At 41.7% G+C, this 20,028-nt stretch overlaps 1 protein-coding gene across 1 annotated transcript in view; it reads left to right on the top strand.

The window, feature by feature from the left end:
• MCC (MCC regulator of WNT signaling pathway) overlaps nucleotides 1–20,028 on the top strand; it is a 299,306-nt gene that overhangs the window by 20,641 nt on the left and 258,637 nt on the right. Inside the window, exon 2 of the mRNA XM_070412466.1 lies at nucleotides 8,937–9,151. Within this exon, the coding sequence (XP_070268567.1) occupies nucleotides 8,937–9,151 (215 nt within the window). The remainder of the gene's footprint in view (nucleotides 1–8,936; nucleotides 9,152–20,028) is intronic.

Raw genomic sequence — 20,028 nt, 5'->3', positions numbered from 1 at the left:
TTCGAACACTCTTAATGGGTTTTTTGAAAACTGTTTTCAGCAGAGGATATAATCCCTGAATGAAATCCCTACTAATTATGTAATGAATATGTATGACTTCAGATGTAATAAAACCTATTACTTTAAAAGACAAAAAAATAAATAAAAATAAAATTAAAAGATATATGAAATGGATGACTTCCTGGCAAGAATGCTAAAGTAAAAACAGAGAAGGCACAAATAATTGTTAAAGAAAATAAATAAAGATTATCAGAAAGCAAGGGTTGATTGCTGAGTGGGAAAATTCTATTGCCATGCAGGCCACCCAGTCAAGCATCAAGTCCAGAAAGGCTCTCCAGGTTGAGGTTTGGGAGAAAAGACCACAAACTCTCTCAGCCCTGTATTAATGCAGAGTACCTAGACGCTGTTTATTGGCAATATCTGTGTTTGTTGCTTGGGTACACACTGGGCTTACTGTGTTGAGAAAGAAAATCTAAGCTAAAAAAATAAAATAAAATAAATAGATTGGGTACACATATGCTGAGGAGGTATGGCATGTATCAGGAGAAAGGCATCCAGCCAGGGGCCTCTGGTTTGCACATGTAGCAAATGAGTCAAGCCAGTCTGCACAGTTGTTGGCAGGGTAGGTGGCCAAGTCAAGGTTTGTTATAACTAATATCAGGAGTGAAAAGGAGACATCCTTACAGATGCTGCAGACATAAATAAAAAGAAAATATTATGAGCAGTTTTCTATCAATATATTTTAAAATTTAGAAGAAATAAGGACGTTTTCAGAAAAATAGAACTTACTAAAACTGATTCAGCCCTAACTAGTTAAGCTCAGTGGATAGAGCGTTGGCCTGTGGACTGAAGGGTCCCAGGTTCGATTCTGGTCGAGGGCACATACCTTGGTTGCAGGCTCCTCCCTTGCCCAGACCCTGGTCGGGGCTCATGCAGGAGGCAACCAATCATTGTGTTTCTCTCACATTCATGTTTCTCCCTGTCTTTCCCTCTCCCACTCTCTCTGAAAATCAATGAGAAAATACCCTCAGGTATTTAAAAATGAGGATTAAAACATAATAATAATTTAAAAATGAATTTAAAAAATAAAACTGGCTCTGACCGGTTTGGCTCAGTGGACAGAGCGTCGGCCTTCGGACTGAAGGGTCCCAGGTTCGATTCTGGTCAAGGGCATGTACCTTGGTTGCAGGCACATCCCAGTGGGGGGTGTGCAGGGGGCAGCTGATGTTTCTCTCTCATTGATGTTTCTAACTCTCTTTCCCTCTCCCTTCCTCTCTGTAAAAAATCAATAAAATATATTTAAAAATAAAAAAATAAAAAAAAATAAAACTGATTCATTAGGAATAGAAAGTCTGAATAGTTCTGTAACTAAGAATGAAATTAAAAGAGTAATTTTTAAAATCTTTCTACAAAGAACAATCAGGCTCAGACAGCTTCACTGGCAAGTCTACCTAATAGTCAAAGAATAAATAATTCCAGTTTTATATAGACTCACACATAATCTTAATACAAACACATGAAAAGGACAATATAAGAAAGAAAATTTAGAAGCCAACTTTACTTTTGAACAGAGATGCAGAAATCCTAAACAATTTTGCAAACCCAAATCAATAGTAAATAAATAAAATTTCACATAGTTTGAGCATGTTGGGTTTGTCTTTTGAATGCAAGCTTGATTTAACATTAAGAAATTAAAATAATCCACCACATTTAAAAAACTAAATGAAACATACCAACTTTCTAGGAATAAAGGATAATATAGTTCTACTTTTTGCTAAAAAGCTGGGATCAGAACCATTTTGTATTCCTGTTTGTATTTTTCCTACTTGGCATTTTCCATTTTAATTAGGCTCATTTTCAGCCAAAAAATGTGATGAGCCCTATGGGCATGCCACCCGAAGGATGTGTGTGGTGCTTCTCATCACAGAGCGCAGGCCCAGACCAGTGTTATCCCCATTCAATCTGGCTTTATGGAATGCAAAAATTAGGGACTACCCAGGATTTGCTGAATACATGGCCCATTAATATGCCTTGTAAGGGAAAGATAAATTGATTCAAAATTCAGTCTCTGCCTTTCTAACCAAGAGAGACAGATCTTTCTTTCTTTCTCTCTCTCTCTCTCTCTCTCTCTCTCTCTCTCTTTCCATTTTAAACTCTTATGGACCATGGACATTATCCCCATAACTTCAAACCACTCTCAGGTTCAGGTTAAACTCAATTAACCCATCCTTGTTCTACTGCCTCCTCTTTATAACACTTTCCCTAAACTGGCCTTTGAATTCTTTAGCCCCAAGTCAAACCACTTGCTTATCTCCTTTATATATCTAGTCTAGACAAGCCAAGAGAATAGCTGCCAAATATTGTTTTTAATTACTTTTTTGAGTAAAAAATGCTTGCCTCAGCTGTGCTTTTATAACTGTATTATTAACCGCCAAAGGGCACTTTGCCTTTTATATTAAATTTGGTGAACAGAACAATAGAATGTCGAGCTGGGGAAGAATTTTAAAGGCTAGTTATTCCAACCGTCCTTTTGGTGGTCTCTAAACCGTCTCCCAGTGGGCGTTCTCAAGCCCGTACTTAAATACATCAAGGATTGGCGAATTTACTTGTTATGAAGTGCTATTAAGCAACATCCACTAATGATGATGATGTTGATAAGCACACTTCAGTAAGAAAAATGCATTTTCTTTTCATCTTTCTTGTCACATAGCAACAGTCTTGGGGTGGAGGGGGCAAAGGGAGTTGCATTTCAAAATACATCTTCCACTCTCTTCTCAATGTTTCATTAAATTCAGTACATTGTCCCTAGATAGGACACACGTGACATATATTCAGAATAGGTCACTAATAGGCTCACTTTCTGAAATAGCTGCCAAAGGCCAACAAAATGACTTGTATCAGTTGGGAGGTAATATTATTTACCTCCCCTTAGTAGGATGCATGCTTTGAATTGCTTTTGCTTTAGGGTTTCCCCCCCGCCCCCCCCCCCGCCCCGCCCCCCACCCGCATGGAAAGGATATATAGGCTCACACTTTTCCTTGTGACCACAGACACAGGTTTTAAGACAATTGGCCTAGGGTTGCCATGTAATTTATGCTGGAAGAAGCTAGAGGTCCTCATGGGAGTTAGGCTCCTGAATTTTGTACCAAGCCTTGAAATTAATAAATGACTAAAGACTCATATGCTGAGTCTGTTGTGAACTAAATGAATTGCTGCTGCTTCTGTTGATGTCAGTATTATCTAGAAATAGTAAATGTGCTATGACAGGGAAAGCTGACACCTGGCAGCCAATTTGTTCAAATTCTCCCATGCTATTTTTTATTGGTGTGGTAGTTCTAAATTCAGAACAGTAGCTGCTTCTGGTGTTTTGGAAGTAGTATTTTCTCTCTTGCCACTGAGGGTAATAAATCCGGCAATGTTATCTAAACAATCCACATAAATGAAAGATTAATGACCACTACATAGAGACAATATTATAAAATACTATTAATCCAAGTCTCAGGATCCCCTAAGCTCTCTGCATTATCATCTGCCTGTGATATGATGAGACACCCCAGCATTCACATGAAGGATGGAAAAGAAAAAACAATATATAGAAAACAGAGGGGTGGCTAGGGTGGCCAGAGCATAGGCCTGATGAAGATTTTGTACCTGCTCTGCTCTGGTGCCCCTGCCGCTGCTGCTGGGCTGTGCAGTGTCCGCACGGTGCTGGCCACAAGTTTAGGAAGAGCCACTTGTCCTCTGGAGATAAGAGTTGGCCAAGTCGAATAGGGAAGCAAAGTCTATCAAACCCAATAAACAAAGACTTTGACTTACTAGTGGAATATTCCATACTCAGAGAGACATAACTTTGGTCCTGACCTAATTGGCTGTTTTCATCTCCTTTACATTAACACCAATATTAATTACAAACTATTGATGAAATTAGAGTGACTGGTTAAGTGCCAAAAGTTTGTTTTTTAAGAATTAGCCCTTTTACCAGGTAACTTTCAGAAGTTGGGAGAGAGTGTACATTTCCCTCATATATTTGTTCCCTACTAAGTTGTCCAAAATGGACTCCAAATAACTACCACTGATAGCTACTAACATGTGTTGGTGAGTTTATCATATGCCAGACATTGTCTAATGTGTTATATGTATTTTAATCTTATGTAATTCTCACAACACCTCTATGAAGTAGATGTTATTGTCCCCATTTTAAAGATGAGAAAACTAAAGTTCAGATTAAGATAACTTGCTTGAGGACACATAGCCGGTCATGCTGACTCTTGATTTGACCCCAAGCGATCTGAGTGACTACAAAACCCCAGCTCTTAACCACCATTCTGGGCAAATGAGCAATGTCGACAAAATGAAGCTGAAAGAGAGAAAATGTCCTCTTATAGAAATGGAAAAAATGATTTAGTCATTCATAGGCCATAGGTAGGACTAAGTAAGATGTGTGGGATGCTTAGAACAGTGCCTGGCTCCCTGGTGCCTTTGGAAAGATGTTGGGTATCATGATTGTTGTTACAATTTTTAAGGTGAAGTATAGGTGTTCTATATGCTTTGGCTTGCCTTATTTTCATAGGGGGCTTGCCCCTTGGAAAGGTGGCAAAGTGCCTTTGGTGAATAAGCACAGTAATTATAAGCCTTGAGGCCAAACCTGGGTGGCACTTTGAAGATGGAATTAAAACTAGCATGTAGCTGCCAAGTACCCAGCAGAGCAGTGTTTGGCAGATGTTCTATTTCAGCATCTCTCTGAAAGCAGGATTTTCCCAGCGATGTGTTTTATGAACATGTCAAAATGCCACGTGTTCCCTATGCTTTTCTGATAAGCAAAACATTTAGAATCTGTGCTCTATCATCTTTAAACACTAAATATTTTGATTGAAAAAAAGAAAAAGAATACACCTTACCGCTTACTTCAGAGCACCCTGTGGGATGATAGTGGCAGAAGTGATGGCTTCCATTTTGATTCTGTGTGTGCAGAGACCTCGAGGCCCAGGGAGTGCTTTGGCCTTTGGTATTTAAAGGATGCCATGCAGTCAGTTTCCTTAGTGGCTTACAAAATAACTGCTCAGTAGTTATGGATGGAATGTGTGTGTCTCCCCTTAAATGTGTATGTTGACGTGCTAGCCCCCACTGTGATAGTATTTGGAGCTGGAGCTATGGGGAGGTGATTAGATGAGGTCACGATGATGGGGCCCTCACAATGGAATTAGTGTCTTTATTTGAAGAGACATCAAAGAGCCTAGTGAGCATGGGGACAATAGAACTGTAACGCTGTCCATTCTGTGGAAAAGAAAGCACAGCCATCTCCCTAGAGTCAGTGGGCTTTTTTCCTTTTTTGAGGGTAGCAAGGGAACGAAGAGAGATTGACAAGAGGTTGAATACGAGCCTAGAATCATCAGGTCCCATCATGCTTCAAAAAGCAAAAGGAAGATGATTACCAGACCTACATTTTTTATGTTTTTCAGTGAGATCATCCCAGTTAAATGATGAATTTTTGCCTCAGGAATGTTGGTTTTTATTCAGAAAAATCTGATATGAAGACAGATTAAAAGAGAATAATGGGAATAGTCTCCTGTATTTCTAAAAATGCACTTCCCTCTTTGGGGTCGCTTTATATGAATGCTAATAGGGTTGACTTGTCTCCAAAGTAGAAGATCTGAGTTCCTCAGCATCACTTCAGCCAAAATTGTGAGGGTAATAGTGTGAGGGCCTTTTGATCTTGCTGATTAACATGGAACTTGGCTAACCTGATTACATGATTCTGCCAGAAACTGTGTTTAGGTCTGTTACTACAGCGTATTAAATTCAAATGAAGCTCCTTGGCTCGTCTATTCTAGAACTGTGGCATTTTATTATTTGAAAATGAGGCTCCCTGTTTGCATAAGGAAAAAGTTCGGGTGTACAATTTATTTTGATTTTAAAAATTAATCTCTGTGTTGCTTTTTCCCAGTTAAGAAGTGAAACCCTACAGTACAACCATGGATAATTCAGAAATCCATTCAGTTAATGTATATTAAAAGCCTGATATGTCACAGGCCATGTGCAAGGTACTGAGGATACTGTGGTGAAACATAATAGGCAAGGCCCCAACCCTGTGCTTATTTGTCTTACATGTGAGATATAAAGCCATCTGTGATTCAACCCATTTCTCAACTCTGACCTCGATCCGTCTTCTTGCCACATGTTGTGGGGACCAGGACAGGGAGCGTCAGGCTGCTGGGCAGATGGCAGAGATCACTCAAAAGAGCAGGGGAGCAAGGACTGGCATTTTGCAGAAGGGAAGCCAGCCTGCCCTTGCTATACAGTTGGCAGACTTTAATATTAAAATAAACTTTGAGCATTTGCACACAGAGCGACAAAACTGTCCACTTTGATATGAAAACATGTCACCTCCACTATACAGTGCTGTACAGGGAGCGTGTTGGGTCAGACTGATGAAGATCAGCCAAACATGGACAGTATAGGGAAACCATTGGAAGTGGTCCCAGACAAACACCCTTTTCCAAAGCAAATTGATTCACTTCATCAATACCCAACAAGGGGTGGAGGGGTAGGAAATTCACATCAGAACCTACTGTACATAATTTGCAGTTTGCTCTATGGAATTATACTCAGGTAAATGGTAGGGTAATCTGTATATGTTCTCATTTTCCATAATCCAAATTGAATCCTTTCAATGAGTCACTTATTTTTGTCATTGAAAGTCATTTATTAGGGACACTTTGTAAAGTATATGATTGTTTAATCACTATGTTATACACCTGAAACTATTACAAAACATTATTGAATGTAAACTGTAATTGAGAAATAAAGTTTAAAGATCTTTTCCAGCATAATCCATGGACACAGACAATAGTGTGGTGAAGGCCTGGGGCAGGAGGCTTGAGTAGAAGGTGTTAACGGAAGGAAAAGGGGTACATATATAATACTTTCAACAATAAAGATTATAAAAATAAAATAAAATAATCTATAATAATACCAGTAAAAGCGTAACATGCTTATTAGACCGGACAGCCAAATGACCTTCTGGATATCACTCTGGATGTCCTTCCAGACAACCTCCCGGATGAAGCCATGTGGTGGGGGCCGAGGCAGAGGCGGTTAGGGGTGATCAGGCAGGCAGATGAGTGGTTAGGGGCAATCAGGCAGGTAGGCAGAGGAGTTAGGGGCAATTAGGCAGGCAGGCAGAGGGGTTAGGGGCCATCAGGCAGGCAGGCAGACTGGTTAGGGGCGATCAAGCAGGCAGGCAGGCAAGCTGTTAGGAGCCAGCGGTCCCGGATTGCGAGAGGGATGTCCGCAGGGATTGGGCATCCCCCGAGGGTTCCCGGATTGCGAGAAGATGCAGGGTGGGCTGAGCGGTCCCCCCTCCCCCGTGCATGAATTTTGTGCACTGGTCCTCTAATAAAAAATAAAAATATATATTTTAAATGGCATGTTTTAAAAACCCTCCAAAATGAAAATGCCACAGGCTGGGACTACAGTTTACTGTACTCACTACTACACCCCCAGTACCGAGCATGGTGATGTGTGTACACCTTTGTCATGTCTTCTGGCTGCTCAGGCCTTTAGACCCTGTGTTCAGGAAAGGTCTCCTTACAAATCCTGCTACCTAAAGCAGGAGCCAGAAAACAAATTTCCCAGCCTCTCTTGTGGCTGAGGGGCAAGTGCTCCAAGCTCCACTGTCTGGCTGTGCCCACAGGAACTGCTAGTGAGCATCACAAGGAAGCGGGCCTTACCCAAAACCTAATTTTTTTTTCCTTCTTTTTTTTTTGCAGAAGTGAGGACTGAAGCATCAGGCTTTCTCCTTCAGTAAGCTTTCCTGAATATTCCCCACCCCTATCCAGGGGGCTGGGTTAGATGCCTCTTCTCTAGGTCTACTTTTTTAAAAAAGTTATCTTTATTGTTGAAAGTATTACAGATGTCCCCTTTTTTCCTCCATTAACCTCCCTCCATCCCTCTCCTGGCCCTCCCCAGACCTTCGCTGCATTATCGTCTGTGTCCATGGGTTATGCATATATGTATATAAGTGGGTTGACTTTTGTATTGTACTTTCCCATTGTATTACAATTATTAGCATATTTTATTAGGTTGCAATCTGATGTAATATTTAAGGTAATACTCGCTGCTCTCACAAACAAACCGAAAATACATGGTGAACCAAACACAAAAGAAGTTTCCCTTTCCTAATCATGTAAAGTCAAAAGAGGGTGCCTGTGGGTTGCCTACTGGCCATGCACAGGCTAATGAAGCAGATAATTCAGGAGCCCTGACATCTTCCATCCTGTGGCTTCCCCATCTGTAGTACATGGCGTCCCAGGGTGCCAGGCCCATCTGAACAAGGCCTGAAGGCAAGAGCATGGAAGACCACACACGAGGGGGTGTAACAGCCCTGAACTGATGCTTACCACTTCTCTTCACATCCTGTCGCTCAGAGCTCAGCTGCATGGCTACCCCTAACTGGCAGATACAATCTAGCTCCCTGTAGCTTCTTCCAGGTCAGAGGACATAGACACCAGAAAAGTATGATAAGGTGCCATATCTTAACTCTCTATCTTTTCACTTGCTTCTTTCTTTCTCAGCTAGAAAAAAGAATCACCGTCAGAAGCCTCCTCATACAGTAACCCTGTGTCCATCACAGACAGATGTGGCTCGGACCCGGATTCCCTTTTCTTGGCCTCTGGTGCTTTTTTGCTAAGCATTTCTGTTTGTGGTGGCACATACTCATTGGGTAGCTATTTCTGAATGCTTTGCCTACAACCGCTTTTGTCTCTGGGCTCCCCATGTGTTCCTTTGAAAGGGAAAGTGCTTAGCATGTAGGCTGGGCGCCACATGTGTTCTGACTTGCTGGCACATGGAAGTGTTAGGAGGTTCCAAGTCATTGCCTACTGGCCACCCACAGGCTAATGAAGGCAGCATTTTTTTATTTCCCCTGCCTCTCCTAGGTGCCTTGTCAGCGGCCAGGGAGAGCTGGGAATACGACTCGGGTGCCAGGGACCTCCAGAGCCCAGACCTGCAGAGTCAGCCGGCCCTACAGAAGCTTCTCGAGTGCGGCAGCAGCTCTGTGCACCAGCAGGCCGCCGCTCTGCACAAACTGCTCGCACAGGCCCCACATGTCAGCGACTCTGTGGGAGGAAGCTACCTAGAACTGGCCAACACAGTGAGTGCTTTCTAGTTTACAGACACACCTTTAGGCCTGTGTGTGTTCCAGTGCAAATATTTTAATGTTGAACTCCAGGGGACATATTGGGTATTGTCTCTCTTATTTACCTAATGAGCATTGTTTAGGCTCCAGCATTGCCCATAACGTTAAGTGCTCCAAACACTTACGTCAGTTACTTTACTCATTACTAAGAGCAGAATGGACTCCTAAAGTGTTTTTGGTTGGTAACTTGTACAGATTTAATTACTAGAATATCAATAACAGCTTTTCTACAACTAGAATATGTCTGTGTTACCAGAAATTACAAATTAATAGGATATAATCCTTTCTGTTCCCTAACTTGGTATTTACTCATTTGAAAAACAAAGAGGACAGTAAGTTTGATTATTGTCTCTGCTTGTACTTTTAAAATATTGTCTGTAAAAAAAACTATGATACAACTTAGAATTTAATTGGTTTAACCTTCCTTTTTATCTTAGGGTGAATCATTATCATGATGACCTCTGGGTGAAAAGCTATTGTCTTCCTTTTCAGTTAGTTCTGAGGAATGAGGGTGGATGGCTGATGGCCTGGACTATTTGGGGAGACATGTGGACAGTTGACAAATTGAGATTGCTATCCAACCTAACTTGCTTCTTGACACTGAAGTTTGAATGGTGGAAGATCTTGACAACTTCTCTTATCTTGTGTATATTTACAGTCTGTTTTGACGTGAACAGTGGTTTTCAGGTGTTTTGTGTTTGAGAAGCATTTTCTAATTCAGACATTTTTGGTGACATGTCTGAAGGAACTAACAATTTTACATATTCCAGCAATAATTAAAATACAATCATTAGACAAATCCCAATTAAAGAACATTCTATAAAATACCTGACCAGTATTCCTTGAAACTGTCAAGGACATCCAAAGCAAGAAAAGTCTGAGAAAGAGAAACTGTCACAGCTAAGAGGAGCCTAGGAAGGGGACATTAGGTACAAACTAAAGAAAGCTGAATAAATTGTGGACTTTAGTTAATAATGTATCTATATTGGTTCATTAATTGTGACAATTATCCTAGATAATAAAAGCCTAATATGCTAAGTGTCCGGTCGTATGTTCAACCAATCAAAGTGTAATATGCTAATGATATGCTAAGGCCGCTCAACTGCTTGATATGACATGCACTGACCACCAGGGGCCAGATGCTCCAACCAGTAGGTTAGCTTGCTGCTGGGGTCCAGCTGATTGGGACTGAGCAAGACAGGCCAGACACACCCTGGAGCCTTCCCGTGGTCCCTCCCCAACTGGCCAAACTCCCATGTCCCTCCCCAGCCCTGATCGTGCACCTGTGGGGTCCCCCGGCCTGGCCTGCACCCTCTCACAATCCGAGACCCCTCAGGGGATATCAGAGAGCCAGTTTCAACCCTATCCTGCAGGGCAAGCCGAGGGCCCCCACTGGTGCATGAATTCGTGCACCAGGCCTCTAGTCTATATAATAAAGAGCTAATATGCAAATAGTTGTGACGCCCTCACGCATAACAACCGATCAGCAGGAGGCTGCTTGTGCAGCAGGTGCGGGTGGGGGGGGACTTGCAGTGTCAGGGACTTGGGTGAGGCTTGCGTCCCTGCCCCCAGGGCAGCCCTGGGGATGTGAGGCTCATGTCCCCGCCCCCGGCACTGGACCCAGGGACATGAGGCTTGCAGAGGCCTAACTCTTTGGGGCAGTGGATCGCGGGTCTCCCGCACTGTGACAGGGCACAGGCCAGGCTGGGCCCCCCCACCCCTGAGTGCATGAATTTCATGCACTGGGCCACTAGTACCATAATAATGTAAGATGCTTCTCTAGCAGGTTTTCTCAGTGGTTAGAGTGTCAGCCCTTGGACTAAAGGGTCATGGGTTTGATTCCAGTCAAGAGCACGTGCAGGAGGCAACCAATTGGTGTGTTTCTCTTACATTGATGTTTCTCTGTCTTTTTCTCTACCCCTCCCTTCTACTCTCTCTAAAAATCAATGGAAAAAATATCCTCGATGAGGATTAACAAAAATAATAATAATTATTATTATTATAATGTAAGATGTTAATAGGGGAAACTGGATGTGAGGTATATGAGAATTTTTCTGTCCTATTTTTGCAACTTTTCTGTAAATCTAACACTATGATAAAATTTAAAATGTATTTAAAACACGCACATACACACAATCACTACTAGGGTATGACTATGTCTCATACAATCTGTAAAAGCCTCCGTAGTTATTGCACTATTTGTCACTTGGTCACCCTTCAAGGACATTCTTGCTCAGTTTAAGGAGAACCATTAACTATCCTAATCTTGCCTTCCTGCTTGCTCGGGAGACTAGGCAAGCATCAGTAAATATGACATCTTTCTCGGGCATGGGCTTGAACTTGGGCTGTGCTGTTACACATAATTTGCAGCGAGTTGGACTTTATACTATATCAGCTCAGCCTTTTTCAAAACAAACACGCCAGAGCAATATGGGTTCTATAGCAAGAATCAATTCATCAGATTTATTTTTATCAAAGTTGGCATTGGTCAAAACACATTGATCAAAATGTAGTGGCACCTGCCGTGACAGATTCAGGTTTCATGGCCCACCAGTTTTCTGCAGCAAACCTACTGTTGAAAACGACAGGAGTTGGCTGTTTCCTACCTGTGTGTGGCTGCTTGGTTCTTGGCCTCTTCAGTAACCTCTTGGATTTCATTTTGTTCTCCCATCTCTCCTGGTCAGAGGCCAGCTCATCCCCGGAGCTTTCCACCCCCAGGTTCTCTGTGTATTGTGGGCGAAGCGTTGGAACTGATGTAGCTGCCCAAGATGGCCTCTCCAGATGCCAGTGTAAGAAACACTCCCTTAAATGTTGAGCACACAGCTCAGGCAGGGGTGTTCAGCTTACTAAAATTCATGAACTGCACCCCTACAGTTTGCACACTTTTCTGTATATGCATCTAGAAAAGCTTAAGACAAACACATAGCCTATGAGGGTGACTGTTTATTAGAATGCATTGAATAAGTTTTTTTAAAGCTGCAATTCCACAAACAATGCTGTACACACTCACTTAAGATGCTCCCTTGGTGAGAACAAGACCATAAATGCAAATACAGGCACTGAAATCCTGTGATGGTGATTACATTATTAATTTCCTCACTGAATTGAAAATTTTTAAAAATCTCAAATTCTGTTTAAATTCTCAAATCCTTGATAACTTCTTTGGACCTTGTGAGAGAGTGCATTTTGAGCCCCACTTCCTCACCCTTCCTATATTTTTTATATTTGTCATGTGATGTTGGAGTCCTCCTGTCAAATGTGAGAAATAGAAAATGATCGTTGTTTTATCCATTGTGCTTAGGGTGTTTGGTTTCATAGCAAGAGGTGATGCAGGGTCTGCTCACAGAGGTCCATGGAGCCCAGCTTGAGAAATGCCCTGTATAGGTGGCCAAAGAAAGCAAATAACTTCTCTAAATGGCACACTTGGGCAATGCCTTCACTTATATACTCACATTAAAAATAATTTATGTTCCTTCCAAAGCAAATGCTAAGCTAATAAAATTAAGTTCTGTTCTTTTTTTAACAGCAAAAGGCATTTTATCAGTGCCTAGTTCAGAGACAGAGAGCACATAGTAATTCACACTGGGAAAGTGTAACAAAATTTCATTAACTGGTAGCAAGGGGTTACCTACTGAGAAGTAAAGAAAACACTAATGAATACAGGAGTTGAACGTGGAAAGAGCAGCTGAAGGAGGAGACCAAGTGAGAGTTGGAGCAAGCCTGGTTCACCACATAGGTAAGTGACAGAGAAGCAACTTTCAGATCATAAAAAATATAACTTCTCTTCTGCCTTTTGAATTTCACATAGGGTCTTGCATGGCCATACAGAACCACACAGGAAAGAGAACTCTGGGAAACATAGTTCCAGCTAGGCTAAGTTGAGTTAGTACCAGGCCACCCCAGAGCAGCAACAAAATTGCTGGTACAAACTGAGCCTTATTCAGAAAGCTATCAGCAAAGCAATGTGAGACACTAGGTTAGTGAAGAGGAGATGCAATGGGAGAGATATACCCTGTTCTCTGATAATTTTCTCTCCCAAGATTTGTATTTCAGGGAAGGTGCTGGGATAAACTATAACATTATGGAACCTGAGTAGTGACATATTTAAATATTATAAAATATAAACCATAGTTACAACACTAATTTCTGAACAAAATATCCATTTCCTTTTTAAATTTTTATTTATTGATTTGAAAGAGAGAGAGATTTGTTGTTCCACTTATTTATGCACTCATTGGTTAATTCCTGTATGTGCCCTGACTAGGAATCAAACGCACAACTTCATTGTATCAGGATGCTTTAACCAACTGAGATACCTGGCCAGGGCTCTAAAATATCAGTTTCTTGATAGAACCTTTCAGCCATGCTACTTGTCTTTTTAAAGTATTCATTCTCAACTTAAAAAATTTTTATTAATAAAAGTATTAACTAATTGCCGAAACCGGTTTGGCTCAGTGGATAGAGCGTCAGCCTGCGGACTCAAGGGTCCCGGGTTCAATTCCGGTCAAGGGCATGTACCTGGGTTGCGGGCACATCCCCAGTGGGAGATGTGCAAGAGGCGGCTAATCGATGTTTCTCTCTCATCGATATTTCTAACTCTCTATCTCTCTCTCCCTTCCTCTCTGTAAAAAATCAATAAAATATATTTTTAAAAAAGTATTAACTAATTGATGTTAATGAAATCAATTATACCATAAAAGAAGTCATGCACAGGATATAAAATATTTGAAACAGTTTAGAAAGTTGACAAAAAGTTAGTCATTTATCTCCCCATCTTTCCTCATTTAAAGGGTCTTCAACAATTTTTTATCTATCCCTGAATTGCTTTAATATAGGGAACTTTCCATTTTTCCTTTTGCAATTTTAAGATGTTGTCATCATTACACTGCTAGTACTTGCCAAACTTGGGATTATAGTATTGTAACCTTTGGTCAGGAGGAGGTATCCTGACTTTAAGACCAGAGCAAGGCTGATTGTTCTGGGAGCATTCTCTTCTGGGCACTGTTCAGCATTGAGAACAAGAAACTATTAAGCAGACAGCATGCTTATCAGCCTTTAGATTTTCATAGAGATGGGACAGTACAAACAAAATATTGCATTTTTCAGAGTGGCTACAGAGGGTTGTAGAATATGGTGTTGATAAAAAAGTTTCAGTATTCCAAATTGCCACTTCCAAGTGATTAAAGCTGAATTTCAATAAACACACAAATTTGGTTAGCTAGAGAGAGGCATGCATTTGGCTTTGTGTTGTTAGTCACCTTAAATGCCAGCTATCTCTGGGGAAGTGCACTGTTCCATGAATTTTTTTCGAACATTTGAAATGATGACCTTGCCTCATTCCTCCCTCGATGCTGTGGGTGACCTGCAGGAGAAGCTGGCACCTGCAGGTGAAGGTAGCAGTGTCTGCCTTCTGCAACCTGCTGCTCAAGGCCAGCTTCCTCTAGAATCCTTTGGACAATCTGGCTTCAACGTGGCCATTTTCTGATTTAATTTTGCATTTACAGTGTTGTTGTTGTTTTTGAAAAAGTGATTTACATTTTTAAAGAAGGAAAGCAAAGATAGTTAGGAGTTATGGCAATAAAAGTAAGTGAATTAAAAAAAACAGATATAGCAAGTTTTGCAACTCTGTTTATCCAATAGCCCAACCAGCTTTATTTTCTCTAGGCTATAACATCTGGGTGTTGGAATTTGAATTAAAATAGTGTCTATTATCATGCAAATCTATATGATCATAATTATTCACATATTCATTATTAATTAAACTTTATTTGATACAGAATTCATAGTTATATTACTTCAGGGGACAATTCAAATATACACATTTCAGCCAATACAGAAAAATCTTCAAAATGTGTGCAAATAAATAAGGAAATGTGTGTGATAGTGGTAAGATAGATAAGCACTTTCTTTTGGGTTTAACCACTTGCCCAACTTCAGAAAGACTGAGTTATTACAAAGTCTTCACCAGTACTTTTTAATCTCCAAAATACTCTTCAGTCATAAATTTGAGATTAAGTTCTAACATCCTTCTGAAATCACAATTCTCTTTTGGGGAAGAACTTTAAATTTGACCATAATTTTTCTTTATTTGTAAAAATGAAGACAAAGGATTGATTGTTGCTGATACTATTATTGCTATTATTAATGTAAAATCTGAAACTACATGTTCTTTTTTTAAAGGATTGAGTTTTTTCTATTTGTTTGTTTGTTTTCTGGATAGGTTCTCTGTTCTTGTTTAGCAGAATCCGAGCTTACTCTTGCTTTTTCCCCTGTGAAGCTTCTGCTTCCTCCATGTCTGTCACAAATGGAAGGACCGAATAATTTATATGATGGTCAGAGGAATCCTCTCCCTTCTCCCCTATAATCTAATCAGATTGTGAAGAGATAAAAGTATCATCAATCAGACATACAAAAGGCAGACATGTCATTCTTCAGAAGCTTTTAATCTTGGCAATGAATGTAATACCTGTACAACAGATGTTTGTACAACAAGAGAACAATGGCTTCCAGATATTGCAATTTCATGGACCGGTAACATTTCAAAAGATTGAAACTTGCCAGTTCTTTATATTGACAAAAATCAAAAGCCAATCTACCCATTATCTAATATCCCCATCATTTCATGAAATGATGGCACTAAAGGTAGTTAGGAATCTCTCAGTAAGTAAATAAATGAGAACAAAATAACTTCATGAAAGAATTCACATTTATTTTTTGCCTTTCACATTTCTCCATTAACTAGTGGGAATCTTGGCATGTGTGAAGCCCTCTAGCAGAGTAACTAAGGTTGTGGATTTGAGAGACATGCACTATGTTTATGTTCTTTTGTCTGACTTTGGACAAGTCATGTAACCTTTTTCAGCCTCTTCTCATAAAACAGGGATAATAACGCATCCTTCATATGGTTGTCATGGGACTTAAACAAGATAATGCATAGAAAGTGCTTAATCCAATGCCTGGTGCAATTGGACGCTCAATAAACAGTAGTGGTTGCCAGTGCTATTTTCCTCATCTAATTATCAGAAACAGATCTTGAGAGTTCCTTACAAGTGGATACATTTGGGGGAGAATTTGGAAATACAAACTATAAAAATTCTGAAGATTGCTCAGGCACCCTTCAAGACATTTACTGAGCACCTTTTTATGAGCTAGCAGCTGTCTCTAAGGTGTTGTCATTAAATATTATGCTGAATAATCTTGTAGGTAGAATTCATTTGGAAATACCAGATCATGAAAAAGGACAGCAATTCCTACCTAAAGATGAAAGGGTCCTTAAAAAAAACCTTTGTCTAACCCGGCTATTTTTTTAAAAAAATGGGCACATGGAAGCCCAGATCATAAAATGTCCGCCTAATGTCACATAGGGAGAAGCAGGAAAACTGAGACTAAAAGGTGGGTTTCCTGACACCCCACCACGACCTTTCCCTGGACTAGGGGCATGTCCCTCCTTGTTGGCAAGAGAAGGAACCGCTGCTGGTGGGAAATGAGGGCCCGCACCCTCTCCGTAGGAGCTCTGCTGTTCGACTCTGGGTCACTCTTCCACGGTGCCCGGTGGTGCTGGGTTGCTGGTCTCATGTCCTCTGATTCCCTCTGAGGAGCTAATGCTCAGCCACAGCACCGCAGTACAGATGACTGTTTGTTACAATATTGATGTTCTTCTGTACCAGGCCCCCTCTTCTCCTGGGTACCTAACCCTGTCTCCCAGGAACCCCCAGCCTCCAACTGAATCCGCCTTTAAGGGGTGAATGCTGGCTCTGGAGGTGCCCCCAGAACTGCTGCCAGCTGGCAGCTTGTGGGCATCTGTTCTGAATGCCAGTGGCTGTGCCACACCAAGTTGTTAAATATGTTTAATATCTCTCCTGTCCTTTTGGCAATCTGTGCAACTGAAACAACAAATCACTTTTTATGGCCTGATGGGAGTGTGGGCCCCAACAGATAGTGAGGTGTGCGAAGCCATTAGATCGCACTCTCTTAATGATTTAAATTATTTTAAAATGATTCTGTTTGGTAGTTCCACGGGGGTTCATGTTTTATTCTGTTTTCTACTGTCTTTGGGATCTCTGATTAACCAGGTTAAAGGGGTTTGCAAGTTTTAGAGTACACACTAGAGGGCAGTGGCCCCATATCTAGGTACCTGCCAGTCACCACGTACTGTGCCTGTCTCTGCCCTCTTTGTGTGTGTGGGAGGGGGGAGGGGCAGAGCCTCCTCCACATCACACAAATGCCATTTATGTCTGAAGTATTTTATAAAAACAGATCAGCTACTTGGCAGCACCTAATCGTTCCTTGTCGTTTCTTTTCCATCCTTCCAATGACTTGTCTCAGCGCAGCTTTAAGAGTAGAGTTCGCTATTATTAACAACTTAATGACCTTGTCATTTTTTTTAAGACAAGGCAAAGGAGAGATAGGAGACATACATTTCTAATTTGGTAAGACTTTTTATCTTTGCATTTTTGTATTTGCAAGTAAAGTAATGAATTAAGAATGACGAAGGAGAAAGGTTCAGTGAAGTGTTCTTGCATTTTGCATGTTCAGAGTCAAAAACCATTCATTTATATGAGTCTGTAGTGCTGTCCCTTCCCCATGATCGCTAAAGATCAGCTCACTCATTTTACCTCTGCTGCCCACTTCTAAGTAGGAGACCGTCCTGCTGGCTAGGAGAGAGGCACAGCTGATCTGTATAATACAAAGTTAGTTGGGGAAGAGGGGCGGGCGAGGGGATTGAGAAACAGTGAAGCCACTAGTGTTTGCAGAGTTCTGGGGCATTGATGAGAGAAGTTCCAGTGCCGCTAAATAGTGGAATAGAGTTTAGAAGGAAAGCAATGCTGCATTAAGAAGTATGTCAGTGTTTTTTATTTGAGTCAACCTTTGATAGAATCTGAGAAACCTAAATAAGGGATTTGATTCACTTTGGTTGCTGGGCTGTTTCTTTGAAATGGATAGCCCTCTGAGACTGGATTATCTGAGCCTCAATTTATAAAAGTTATACATAAAATGAACTTGTAGGGGTTTGGTTTTGAATTTGTGAGATCTATAGCAGTTTGTTCATTATGCTCACTCTTTGGCACAGATGGGAGATATAAGTCCTGGGTGGGGAAAGGACACTTGGACCCTCCGAACAGCCTGTGCCTTGCAGCAGAGATGGGGACGCCCTCTGCATTTCTCTTGGTGTTGCTAGTATTTATTGAGCACCTACTGTATACTACATAATGTGCTTTGCATAGATGATCTTGCTTAATCCTTACAACAACCTATGCCATATGTATGCTTATGATCCCCTACAGATTAGGAGCTTGAGGATCAGGGAGATTGCCTGGGATCAAACAGTGAGGATGCAGCAGGCTGAGATTTGAACCCAGCTTTGTTGGACTCTGCAGCTTAAGCTTGTAACCATCATTTATGTGCCCTCAGAAGAAGAAACAGTGATGCAAGCAATGCCAACATAAGATCATCCCTCTCCTGACCATGCCTACATGGTGCAGGGCTGTCACACCCTGAACTGGGTGTGGATTCTGATCTTATTCCTCCATAGTACAGAAAGGATACCCTGGCTGGGCTGGGGCTATCACTCACTCACACATACACACACACACACACACACACACACGACACACACACACACACACACACACACATACTCACTGGTTGGGTTTTCATGCTCTGATTTTGTATAAGACACACTCACTGGAGAGTGATTAAAACCCCTAGTGGATTTATGTTGGGCCTCCTGACATGATTGTGTAGTTATTTATGCCTAGATGACAGAGACGATTAGCATTAAATGCTGAGAGAAATGCTCCTACCACTTAGATGCAGTTAGATGCATCTATCAAAAATGCATTTGGAACTGAGAGTCCTCAATCTAATTGCCAGGAATGCTGCAGGCTTTCTTCAGTCACACTTAAAGGGAGGGGAAAAAAGAGTTAGTAGTGAGAGAGGTGGACCCCACCTTAACGTTTCTGTTGAATCTTCGGACGTAGAGGAGTAATCTCTACCCTATTCCTGTCTCTCTTGGGTCTTTGAGGTAATTGTCCTTGTGCCATGGCAACACCTTCCCTAGAGACAGAAGCAGGCAGAAGGACTAATGTGTTCCTATTACTATTAATAATAGTTGGTCACATTTGTTAAGTGTTTACTGTACGTTGGGATGCGATGGAAGGGCCTTATCTGTATCATCTCAACTAATCCTTAGATGGCCAGCTCCTCTTTCAAGCCTGACCCTCTCCACCCCTCCCCCAACTATCACTTGTGCCAGTTGTTTCTGTGTGTGTGTGTGTGTGTGTGTGTGTGTTGGGGGGAGGGGGGCAGGCAGGCACTGCTTATTGGTAAGAATAGCATTCACAGAAACACCAGAAGAAGTAAACTTGCCAGTGACTAAGGCAGAAAAGGATTATTAGATCTATGAATTATGGTGTCAATTATACTTCTACTAGGGGCCCAGTGCACAAATTCATGAACCTTGAAAGGAATTGTGGGCTGCGAGGCTGCGGTGGGCACAGGGGCGGGTCTCAGCCCATCCTCTGCGTCGCCCCCCCCGCCCCTCCCGCTGCGGCCCCCAGTCCCCTGTCTCCTGGCAACCCCACTCCCGCTGCTGCCCCAATTGCCCCTCAGGAGCAGGGGGAGTGGCGATAGGGGCCTGATTGCTCGACACTCAGGGCCAGCGCTGAATGCTGGCAGTGGGTGTGAGTGCCGGGTGGGACCATGGCACACGGGAGAAAAGAATTTTCAGTAATCAGCAGAGGCTCAAACCGATGACATTAACCAGTGCCCCGCCTTGGTCCGGCACCCCCGCTCTCCTCCACCATCCCTCCGTGGCTGACGCCCACTGTTCC

Source organism: Myotis yumanensis, unplaced genomic scaffold, assembly GCF_028538775.1.
Source record: "Myotis yumanensis isolate MYYU_CA2020_CCGP unplaced genomic scaffold, mMyoYum1.0.hap1 SCAF_4, whole genome shotgun sequence".
Taxonomy (NCBI): Eukaryota; Metazoa; Chordata; class Mammalia; order Chiroptera; family Vespertilionidae; genus Myotis; species Myotis yumanensis.
Note: the sequence above shows the minus strand (reverse complement) of the source record. Positions and strands in the feature narration are given on the sequence as shown.